Source organism: Oncorhynchus keta, chromosome 23 (assembly GCF_023373465.1).
Source record: "Oncorhynchus keta strain PuntledgeMale-10-30-2019 chromosome 23, Oket_V2, whole genome shotgun sequence".
NCBI classification, from domain to species: Eukaryota; Metazoa; Chordata; class Actinopteri; order Salmoniformes; family Salmonidae; genus Oncorhynchus; species Oncorhynchus keta.
In genome coordinates this window covers 5,178,466-5,190,045 of record NC_068443.1, presented here as the reverse complement: position 1 = coordinate 5,190,045, position 11,580 = coordinate 5,178,466, and the positions used below count along the sequence as shown (strand labels likewise).

General features: G+C 44.5%; 2 protein-coding genes across 20 annotated transcripts; both read right to left on the bottom strand.

Annotated features, from left to right (window-relative positions):
• Nucleotides 1-1,160: 1,160 nt before the first annotated feature.
• On the bottom strand, nucleotides 1,161-5,860 carry LOC127910907 (uncharacterized). 13 transcript variants are annotated; one of them, XM_052476019.1, is made up of 4 exons: nucleotides 5,274-5,360; nucleotides 5,144-5,230; nucleotides 4,335-4,484; nucleotides 1,161-4,087 (listed from the first exon to the last, which is right to left on the bottom strand). In XM_052476019.1, the coding sequence occupies exons 2-4, from the start codon at nucleotides 5,151-5,153 to the stop codon at nucleotides 3,579-3,581; spliced, it is 669 nt and encodes a 222-aa protein (XP_052331979.1). In that variant the 5' UTR covers nucleotides 5,154-5,230; nucleotides 5,274-5,360; the 3' UTR covers nucleotides 1,161-3,578. The 13 variants fall into 13 exon arrangements, with proteins under 13 accessions (XP_052331979.1, XP_052331980.1, XP_052331989.1 ...); XM_052476020.1 differs by adding an exon at nucleotides 5,058-5,100 and having other exon boundaries at nucleotides 5,144-5,296; XM_052476029.1 differs by lacking the exons at nucleotides 5,144-5,230; nucleotides 5,274-5,360 and adding an exon at nucleotides 5,835-5,860.
• gorasp1a (golgi reassembly stacking protein 1a) lies at nucleotides 5,850-11,498 on the bottom strand. Of its 7 annotated transcripts, none has more exons than XM_052476018.1 (8): nucleotides 11,319-11,498; nucleotides 10,147-10,227; nucleotides 7,851-8,054; nucleotides 7,607-7,693; nucleotides 7,332-7,462; nucleotides 7,109-7,217; nucleotides 6,605-6,783; nucleotides 5,850-5,877 (listed from the first exon to the last, which is right to left on the bottom strand). In XM_052476018.1, the coding sequence occupies exons 1-8, from the start codon at nucleotides 11,379-11,381 to the stop codon at nucleotides 5,865-5,867; spliced, it is 867 nt and encodes a 288-aa protein (XP_052331978.1). In that variant the 5' UTR covers nucleotides 11,382-11,498; the 3' UTR covers nucleotides 5,850-5,864. The 7 variants fall into 7 exon arrangements, 4 of the variants coding, with proteins under 4 accessions (XP_052331978.1, XP_052331975.1, XP_052331977.1 ...); XM_052476015.1 differs by lacking the exon at nucleotides 5,850-5,877 and adding an exon at nucleotides 5,943-6,432; XR_008076709.1 differs by lacking the exon at nucleotides 5,850-5,877 and adding an exon at nucleotides 5,946-6,174 and having other exon boundaries at nucleotides 6,476-6,783.
• Between the last annotated feature and the right edge of the window lie 82 nt (nucleotides 11,499-11,580).

The window sequence follows — 11,580 nt, the reverse complement described above, 5'->3', positions numbered from 1 at the left end:
AAGTGATATCACATGCTATTCTATAAAATCCTTTCTCTGTAATTAATATTACCTGATTGAGCTAATCATGTAAATGTAATTAACTAGAAAGTCGGGGGGGCACCACAAAAGAGTGTTTATAGAGCTGTTATCTTCCGAATAAACTCTTAAAGTCCTAGTAATATTTTACGTCAATATTAATCGTCACCTTATTTCAGTCTCATCTGAAAGTTGTAAAATCTTCACGAACCCTGGCTAACAAGTTGAATCGGCAAAATTGGGTTAATTATTTACTAAATACCTAACTAATCACACAATTACATATACGCAGAATGAATACCTTGATTACAAATGTCATAAAATGTCCCTTGCGGAGGGAACAGATATGACAGCTTGTTACACAAAGAAAAGGGGGCTGGGTTTGAGTGATAGAGCGGGAAGACTGAAGAACAAAAGGGAGAAGCGATGTCCTTATCGGGCCGTAGGCAGCTGCTCTATCGTAAATACAGAATCTTATGCATTCTAATTTACCACCCATTTGGAAAAGGAAAATGCAATAAATATTTACTGAGCTGCACTTCAATAGGTTGGTGGTAGATTGATGGCCGTGTTGTCCTTTGAAGAGTGTCTCTGGTGGTGAACGGGAAACGTAGTGTCGTCGGTGGTAGACGGGATACTCTGTTCATCCTTTCCTAGCCCACGTTTACAGCGGCCGCTGCTAACTCAACGGCTAGGAGGTATCACTTCTGTAGTGAATAAGAGTTCAAATTTCATGCCAATCGCAAGCTTCGTTCTGTAGTTATCTGAACCCTGACATCGGATTGTCATCCTAATGTCCCCGGAACAGGAAGTTCTATTGTCGTCAAGGCTTTCTATAGGAAGGGAGAGGAGGGCGTGTTTCATTAGTTAAAACCAATGTCTCTTCACGTGGGCGGGCCACTGAGTCAGGCCTAATTCACTCATGAAAACCCAATTCTCACATTTCATACTCAAACATTTAAATTGCACAACTATAATGTGTAGACTTTCCACTGTACAGTTTGTCATCCTATCATTGAGAATGTCTTAGATGACAACCAAACGGACATCGTATTCGTTAAGTATTTATGACTGTCATAAACCTACCCCCGTCCAGCGTCATGACACAATGCTTAAAAATTGAGAAAAACAAAAGGCAAAAATAAAATTGACCATTTTTATTTTTTTGTTCCAGTGACTAGAAGCGACTCCATTTTTGCAGCAGAAGCTTTACAGAGAATAATAATCAATTTTTCACAATTAGAATTTCATTTGCACTCATTAACAATAAACTCTCCATTGATAAAATATTTCCCCTCCCCTCATTTCTCACAACTAAGTGCCTAGCCTAAATCAAAAAAGAAAACCAAAAGAACCTTCTCTTACAGAAAAGCATTTATATTAAACTAACAACAGTAGTGTCACTATTTAAATCAGAAGCTACTGCACAGGGTTGTGGTCAAGTCAATTCAGAAAGAATTTAAGAGAATTGGAAATTTCAGTGTACTTCCTGAACTGACTAATTTAAATGGAATTTAAATTATCAACCCTGATACAGTATTGTCTGTGGTTCCAGCTTACAGATAACTTCCATGATGGCTACAGTATGTTGCCTACAGCTTAAAAAAAAAAGAAAAAATACAAACATGGCTGACAATTGCATAGATCAAAAATGACACAGATAAGAGGTAACATGGAGGAATGAGACTTTCCCTACTGTATGTTTACAAAATAATGACCTTTCACCTAGGGTGTACAGAAACCCATAAAATGACAAATAAAATGCCCTGCAACAAAGGCTGGGATTCAATCCGATCATTCGGTAGATTTGAGATTTAGCACGCTTTACATTCAAAGGTAGTTTACTATTGAGTCAACATATGCAACGTTGGTGAATGGTCTCTGCGAACACAGGAACTTTGACTTTATAAAAAAGGTGCGTCGCCGACCAAACGCCATCGGATTGAATCTGGCCCTTTACGCTACAGAAATCCAGAAAATAGTCTAACAAATAAATGCACTGTAACTTATTGAGAACAGGTCTACCTTAAGTACAGATTCAACTTTCTTGAGTTTTTAAAAGAACTAAAACTACAACCTGATCCCACATTAAAAATGTCTCTATTTTGTGAACACAGAACTAACAACAATTGCTATATTTGATGCATTAAAAACAATGACCGTTTCATATATTTTAAAAACTTAATTTAAAACATGGATTCCTATAACAGTAACCAAGGATGACGTCGCCTGTTCTCATCCTGTACAATGGATTAAAAGTGACCTAAATTAAAAACATACAAATTCAGCCTTTTGTGTAGAGTACTCCAACTCCTTTCTCCCTAGTCTGTTTTGTAAGTCCTTCACATGGCTTCTAATCATTTTGTTTGCTGAAGTGTGAAGGTTATTTATTAAAACTTTATTTAACTAGGCAAGTAAGTCAGGAACAAATTCTCACTTCCAAATGATGAGAGCAAAGAAAAGCTGTGCCCGATTGATTATATAAATGGTACTGTTCAGGTACTGAACCTGGGTCAAGTATGTATCTAAAAATGTTCCAAAAACATTTGAGATGCGCTTAATTTAGCTTGAAGTTTGCACTTTTGAGACTATTCCATGGTACCTGGCAAACTAACCTCGGAAGCCCAGGCTTCTCAAGTTCGAGTCGGGATTTGGAAGGAGGGCCATGCAAGCCTACTGGCAAACTAAATCAAGCGCGGCTCAAGTATTTGAATGTATTAGACCCAGGCCTATGAGGTCCACTCGTATGTCAAGTAGTGTATTTCAACAGGAAGTCAAATTACAGGACTAAAATTCTTTTTTTAAGTTTGTCGTCGTCACAAATCAAATATTCAAAAGGTGCAACTATGCTTTAAGTTTATACATCACTGGTTTGTCGTAGTGAATTCTATAAAGTCGCTTTGGATAAAAGCGTCTGCTAAATGGCATATATTATATTATTATTATTATAAAGTAGTTCAACAATATATAATGAATGTATTTATCTGTGTGTGTGTAATTATCTTTGGATCTTTCACACGGCCATTCCATTAATAGATTTGTTTTTTTAAGAAATCTAAAACCATAATAAAAAAATATTATTTTTTTTTACACGAAAACAAACTACAAAATGTTCATAACATTGCAAACCTTACGGCTAAATCGGAACATTAAGCTGAACTTGTAACATAGGATCCTACACCCAAAAATACAAGAGAGCTATTGTTATGCATTTCTACCATGATCTCTCTCGTGACCCATCCAACCAGTCGTTAAAAAAAAATAAAAACTGTACAACGTTCTCTTGGACCATAGACTGTACGCTCGCCATCACTCATATACCAGAGGCCTGTTCAGCGCGTTCAGATAGAACAGACATCCATTGTCATCATATAAAATTGGGGAAGCGTGTCAGTTAAATTCATTACATTTCTATCTGGTTCTATTAGTGTTGCATCTCAATACATCACCCCAGGTCTTATCACCAGTGTCCTGAACATTTCCCATGTTGTTTGACTGCTCAGTATCTCTGCTAGTGTTTCTTCAGGCAGTGACCAGACCCGGAAAGAACACACACAAACCTACCCTTCCTCCACTTCCTGGTTGCTGACCTCATGCTCGTGGTGGTCATGGCAACACTCGTGGTCGTCATGGTGGTGTTCCGCCGCGGCGGTTTCAGACTGCTCCACAGAGAGTTGCTCCAGTGAGCTGATGACGTCAGGCTCTACCATTGGCTCTGGTGGTGTTCCACCCAATGTGACGTTGTCCTGAGTGAGTGAGTCCCCCACCAAGATGTCACTGACCTGGGGCTGAAGCAGGAGCTGGTCCTGGGGCAGGAGGTCCAGGGGAGGGGAGGGGGACAAAGAGGTGATGTCTGGGTCCGGGAGAGAAGCTTCAGCATCAACAAGAGGGGCGAGGGACTCAACGACAGGAGGGGGGGCGAATGGAGCCTCCACAACCGTGTCAGGAGATCCAGCGAATTCGGACGCTTGGTCTTGTGATTCGGTGGGCATGATAAGAGACTCCCGATGTTCAGTCTCCATCCAGTTCTCTGGTGGCGTCTCAGGAAGCTCACCGTCACCCAGCTCGTCTGTACAAACAGAGAAGAGAGACACAGTCAACGTCGGGACTACGGAGATTCATTGTTGGACAAATTGGTTGCAGCGGTATAAAATAAATAGTGTTTGACAGGTAAGGGTATACCGTTTCACATTGTGATAATAAATATCAACAACAGTTTGCTTGTCTTGTTATGACACGGCAACCAATTGAAAATACAAACACTACCAAAACAGCTCGTTTCCCTTTCAATAAGCTCCAAGTTATAGTCAACTTACCGATGCCGGAGATGTTGTTGCTGTCCTTTTCCTCGTGCACGGCCAGAGAGGTGCCGGTCATGTCGATGGACGAGACGGACAGGTCCAGTCGATCAGCCATGTCTTCTGAAGGGTCAGGGGTCATCATAGCCACCTCAGACTCAGAGAAGCCTGGAGGAACACAGAGTCACAGATTCAGAACCTAAAAAAAAAAAAAGTTCACTTCCTTATCAGGCAAAAAGACAAAAGCATTGGCAGAGCACAGAGGTAGTTCAAGATAAAATAAAAACAGACAACATCAATATAACAGTTTCACAGATTCAAAACCTAACCTCAGACACCCAGAGGAACACAGAAAGACAGATGTATTAACTGAACGGCCAAACAACACAGAGGTTCATGGAAGATGAACAGTAAAGACAGACAGTCTTGGTTTCTGTGTATAACTGCGTTGTGTGGACCAAAGGACGAGTAGCTATTCCCCCCCCCCCAAAAAAAAAAATAGACAACCATTTTAATGAACTCCTATTTCATTAATGGCTTTATATGCATGTTGGTTGAATGTGTTTTATAATGATCTAGGGTGCGTTTGTATATTCACTCTGGGGTGCCAGATACGCGCCCTGGGTGTTCGTCAGATTGTCTGTTCGTAAATTCAGAGTGTTTCGCCCTCTTAGCTTTCAGAGCACACAATGGATGCTCTGGCAGAGGAGGAGGGTTGATCCGAGCATTCAGCCAACCCACCTGGATCCATGATTCCCTGTAACCAACCAATCAGTCAACCCACCTGGATCCATGATTCCCTGTAACCAACCAATCAGTCAACTCACCTGGATCCATGATTCCCTGTAACCAACCAATCAGTCAAATCACCTGGATCCATGACTTCCCTGTAACCAACCAGTCAGTCAACTCACCTGGATCCGTGATTCCCTGTAACCAACCAGTCAGTCAACTCACCTGGATCCGTGATTCCCTGTAACCAACCAATCAGTCAACTCACCTGGATCCATGATTCCCTGTAACCAACCAGTCAGTTAACCCACCTGGATCCATGATTCCCTGTAACCAACCAGTCAGTTAACCCACCTGGATCCATGATTCCCTGTAACCAACCAGTCAGTCAACCCACCTGGATCCATGATTCCCTGTAACCAACCAGTCAGTTAACCCACCTGGATCCATGATTCCCTGTAACCAACCAGTCAGTCAACCCACCTGGATCCATGACTTCCCTGTAACCAACCAGTCAGTTAACCCACCTGGATCCGTGATTCCCTGTAACCAACCAGTCAGTTAACCCACCTGGATCCATGATTCCCTGTAACCAACCAGTCAGTCAACCCACCTGGATCCATGATTCCCTGTAACCAACCAGTCAGTCAACCCACCTGAATCCATGACTTCCCTGTAACCAACCAGTCAGTCAACCCACCTGGATCCATGATTCCCTGTAACCAACCAGTCAGTCAACTCACCTGGATCCATGATTCCCTGTAACCAACCAGTCAGTTAACCCACCTGGATCCATGATTCCCTGTAACCAACCAGTCAGTTAACCCACCTGGATCCGTGATTCCCTGTAACCAACCAGTCAGTCAACCCACCTGGATCCATGATTCCCTGTAACCATCCAGTCAGTCAACCCACCTGGATCCGTGATTCCCTGTAACCAACCAGTCAGTCAACCCACCTGGATCCATGATTCCCTGTAACCAGTCAGTCAACTCACCTGGATCCGTGATTCCCTGTAACCAACCAGTCAGTCAACCCACCTGGATCCATGATTCCCTGTAACCAACCAGTCAGTCAACCCACCTGGATCCATGATTCCCTGTAACCATCCAGTCAGTCAACCCACCTGGATCCATGATTCCCTGTAACCAACCAGTCAGTTAACCCACCTGGATCAGTGATTCCCTGTAACCAACCAGTCAGTTAACTCACCTGGATCCGTGACTCCCTGTAACCAACCAGTCAGTCAACTCACCTGGATCCATGATTCCCTGTAACCAACCAATCAGTCAACTCACCTGGATCCATGATTCCCTGTAACCAACCAGTCAGTCAACCCACCTGGATCCATGATTCCCTGTAACCAACCAGTCAGTTAACCCACCTGGATCCGTGATTCCCTGTAACCAACCAATCAGTTAACCCACCTGGATCCGTGATTCCCTGTAACCAACCAGTCAGTCAACCCACCTGGATCCATGATTCCCTGTAACCAACCAGTCAGTCAACCCACCTGGATCCATGATTCCCTGTAACCAACCAGTCAGTCAACCCACCTGGATCCATGATTCCCTGTAACCAACCAGTCAGTCAACCCACCTGGATCCATGATTCCCTGTATGGGTAGAGGTGGAGGACTGTCCTCTTTCTGCAGAGTGATCTGTTCCAGTCTGTTATCTTGGTCTGTCATCTCTGTTCCCTGTCCCAGGCCGGACTGACCCACCATCAGAGACGCCTGTGGATCACACAGACCACAACAGTTGATTCATTTATTTCACAGGGACAATGCACATCAATTAACATTTCTGGAAATTTGCCTGGGGGCGGGGGGACAACATGTTTGCTGTTGTCATCTGTAGTTCCAAGTTTAATACTGCCGATCAGTATAATGCATTATGATGTATGATAGCCTTGTAATGAGGGGGGTAACGGTCAGCCTTGTCACTAGCAGGCCTGTAAATTCATGTGTCATTACTGTACAAGTGACGGGCATAGCGGCATTCCCTCGGTCTTATTCCCATACAAGTCGTTGTAGTGAAACACAAGGAGCCCATCCACACCTCTTGGTGTCCATTGGCGTGTATCTCTGGCGTGGAGCCCTCTTCGGGGAGAGAGGGAAACATGGATGGGATCCTGTGCAAGTAGCCGTATCCGATACCGCAACCCAAACTAAAAAAAACAAACAGATATCAGTTAGACTGCTGATGTTTCAGAGCCTTGGCATTTAGGCAGTACAGAATAACCTCAGAGAGAGAGAGCCCAGGTAAGACTCAGCCAACTCACCTCCCCTCTCCTCCCCAGGCCCCGTTGGGTGTGACCACCACCTCTCTGCAGGCGTTTGTCTCTGTGTTGTAGATCAGCAGTTTCAGAGGTTTCCCCTCGTGGGCCTCGATCAGCGAGAAGAAGTCCTCCGACTGAGGACAGACACCGAGATCACAGTGCCAATTGTTTATTGCAATGGGCTATTTTCCCACTAAATTAAAAAGGCAACGACCTAGTCAACGGAGATAACAACTTTGAAAAACGTTAAGAATGTGAATGATAACAATGAAGCTTACATCCTGCAACACCTGGTCTGCTCCAACGATGAAGTCACTGTGGGCCTGAAGACCGGCCAACGCAGCTGGTGAGTTCACATCCACATCCTACAGAAAATAACACACAGAATAGCATGAGGTGAAACAACATCTAGGACGACCCCCCCCCCCAGACAAGACAGACAACTGATCACACCACAGCCGTGTGTACGTTGATCTACTACTACCTAATCACAGCCTCATCGACAGCCAGGCGAGTCCTCACCAGTACATGCCAGACGTTCTCGTTGGCTCCTTGGTAGCTACAGAACCTGACAGACGCCCCCAGCAGGCCCTGTCCTCCCCACATGTTACTGGGCACCACCTCCACCTCCCTCAGCCTCATGGTCTTAGTGCTGTACACCTCCATGATCACTGCCTTCTCCACGTTAGCCTTCAGAAGGTCCTTCAGCATGTCATTCTCCTGGTTCTGGACACAAGTTAGTTTGTCAGTTGGAAATATGTTGGAAACGTGCAATACATGGGTGGGGGTTGTGTGTGATAGGTTAGATAGAGGAACCGAACAGAGTATCTAAAATACATGGGTGGGGGTTGTGTGTGATAGGTTAGATAGAGGAACCGAACAGAGTATCTAAGATGCATGTTATATTAATCGAAGGTCTATAGTAGAAATAAATAAGATGGTATCACAATGCTCTGACTAACTCACCAGTCTGTGGTCTTCCAGAGAGAGAGAGAGAGAGAGAGAGAGGATGAATCTGACTAACTCACCAGTCTGTGGTCTTCCAGAGAGAGAGAGAGAGAGAGGATGAATCTGACTAACTCACCAGTCTGTGGTCTTCCCAGAGTCTGTGGAGAGAGAGAGAGAGGATGAATCTGACTAACTCACCAGTCTGTGGTCTCCCAGAGAGAGAGAGGATGAATCTGACTAACTCACCAGTCTGTGGTCTCCCAGAGAGAGAGAGAGAGAGAGAGAGAGAGAGAGAGAGGATGAATCTGACTAACTCACCAGTCTGTGGTCTCCCAGAGAGAGAGAGAGAGAGAGGATGAATCTGACTAACTCACCAGTCTGTGGTCTCCCAGAGAGAGGAGAGAGAGAGAGAGGATGAATCTGACTAACTCACCAGTCTGTGGTCTCCCAGAGAGAGAGAGGATGAATCTGACTAACTCACCAGTCTGTGGTCTCCCAGAGAGAGAGAGAGAGGATGAATCTGACTAACTCACCAGTCTGTGGTCTCCCAGAGAGAGAGAGGATGAATCTGACTAACTCACCAGTCTGTGGTCTCCCAGAGAGAGAGAGGATGAATCTGACTAACTCACCAGTCTGTGGTCTCCAGAGAGAGAGAGAGAGAGAGAGAGGATGAATCTGACTAACTCACCAGTCTGTGGTCTCCCAGAGAGAGAGAGAGAGGATGAATCTGACTAACTCACCAGTCTGTGGTCTCCCAGAGAGAGAGAGAGAGAGGATGAATCTGACTAACTCACCAGTCTGTGGTCTCCCAGAGAGAGAGAGAGAGAGAGAGGATGAATCTGACTAACTCACCAGTCTGTGGTCTCCCAGAGAGAGAGAGAGAGGATGAATCTGACTAACTCACCAGTCTGTGGTCTCCCAGAGAGAGAGAGGATGAATCTGACTAACTCACCAGTCTGTGGTCTCCCAGAGAGAGAGAGAGAGAGAGAGAGGATGAATCTGACTAACTCACCAGTCTGTGGTCTCCCAGAGAGAGATCTGAGAGAGAGAATGAATCTGACTAACTCAGTCTGTGGTCTCCCAGTCTGTGGTCTCCCAGAGAGAGAGAGGATGAATCTGACTAACTCACCAGTCTGTGGTCTCCCAGAGAGAGAGAGAATGAATCTGACTAACTCACCAGTCTGTGGTCTCCCAGAGAGAGAGAGAGAGAGGATGAATCTGACTAACTCACCAGTCTGTGGTCTCCCAGAGAGAGAGAGAGGATGAATCTGACTAACTCACCAGTCTGTGGTCTCCCAGAGAGAGAGAGAGGATGAATCTGACTAACTCACCAGTCTGTGGTCTCCAGAGAGAGAAGAGAGAGGATGAATCTGACTAACTCACCAGTCTGTGGTCTCCCAGAGAGAGAGAGAGAGAGAGAGAGAGAGAGAGAGGATGAATCTGACTAACTCACCAGTCTGTGGTCTCCCAGAGAGAGAGAGAGGATGAATCTGACTAACTCACCAGTCTGTGGTCTCCCAGAGAGAGAGAGAGGATGAATCTGACTAACTCACCAGTCTGTGGTCTCCCAGAGAGAGAGAGAGAGGATGAATCTGACTAACTCACCAGTCTGTGGTCTCCCAGAGAGAGAGAGAGAGAGAGATGAATCTGACTAACTCACCAGTCTGTGGTCTCCCAGAGAGAGAGAGAGAGGATGAATCTGACTAACTCACCAGTCTGTGGTCTCCCAGAGAGAGAGAGAGAGGATGAATCTGACTAACTCACCAGTCTGTGGTCTCCCAGAGAGAGAGAGAGAGGATGAATCTGACTAACTCACCAGTCTGTGGTCTCCCAGAGAGAGAGAGAGAGAGGATGAATCTGACTAACTCACCAGTCTGTGGTCTCCCAGAGAGAGGATGAAGTCAAAGAACGGCTCCAGCCCAGCTTTCTCTGCAGGGGAATTCTCCTGCACCTATCAGATCACCACGTGGACATGGGAAGACAAACGCAACCATTTAATCCAATGCTTGTGCTTCTACTTCCGACAGTTCAGCAATATCTAACAATTCCACAACAAGCACCGTTGATCAACAAATAGTAGGTCATATAGTGGTTTAATTAAGCTGTGTTGTGCAGTATTGTATGCATTCCAGCTATGCTGTTGTGCAACATGTGGCTCCAGCAGATAGCAGCACGGGTGGGTACAATTGGTGGAACTTTCCAACAGGATATTGTTCCAGAAACCTCGTAAAGTACAAGGATGCCAACAAACAACGAATAGAAAGTAGAATGATTAATCCACCTAGCCGATTAGCTGTCGAATAGGTATCAAACAATCATATAGCTTATTGTTAATATTTGTCCATAGGTTACCAGAGTGAGGATAGACATTTGGGGGGGATAAACGTGATAACTAAATTGCCCGCTCCCTACCAGGTATCTTATTCTGCCGCTATACAACTTTGTATGCGTTATTTGTTGGCAACCGTGTTATTTATGGAACATAATTTAGACCGTTTAATCACAATGTTCCTCTCCAGCGAATGTAATGGCACAACTAAAACAGCCTTCTAGTTAACGTTAGTTGAGTCAACTTCATATGGAGTGGACTTTACTAAGTTACTATATAGTTAACTCGTGTAGCTATATACACACATTTATAATATAAACGTATGCATGAAAAGGTGTCAACGTTAAAATGTTGTTGTTGTCATTTGGTCACCGCTAGGCCTAAGTAGATCTACAGTAGCAACATCGACTTGGTTTAAGTTGTTACATTGGCTGCTCATTCACACACAAAAAAAAACAAAGCGTATATCGTATACAGACTATACACACAGTTATTATGATCGACTGTTTCAGCTCGTAAATCAATGCGAGGTCGTTGTGTTATCAGTGCGCCAAAAAGGGTAGCGAGTTAAGTGCCACCTCATCAGCTTTCGGTAGGCCTTATCCGGCTCCTACACCACTGTATGCCTTCTGTATATCCCCGTCGATTCTCCTTGTCAAGAACTACACGCAGCGTTAGAAAAAAAGTGCAATCAAATAAAGACTCATTATTACCCCGTGGACGTGGTATCCATCTGTTCCTCCTTCCGACGCACCGGTGCTTTGTGATAAACCCATTATTATAGAAAGCACTAAATGTTATTTCACTGTAGCTGAAAGAGTTGACAGATTCCTCTAATGCTCCGTGGCCATCTTGTCATTGGCGATCTCCTATATCAGACCAGACTAGTCGCACACTGGTGACACCGAGCACCACGCAGTATGTAGAGCAACGACCCTGCCATACTTTACTGGAACAAAATTATAAATAAATAAA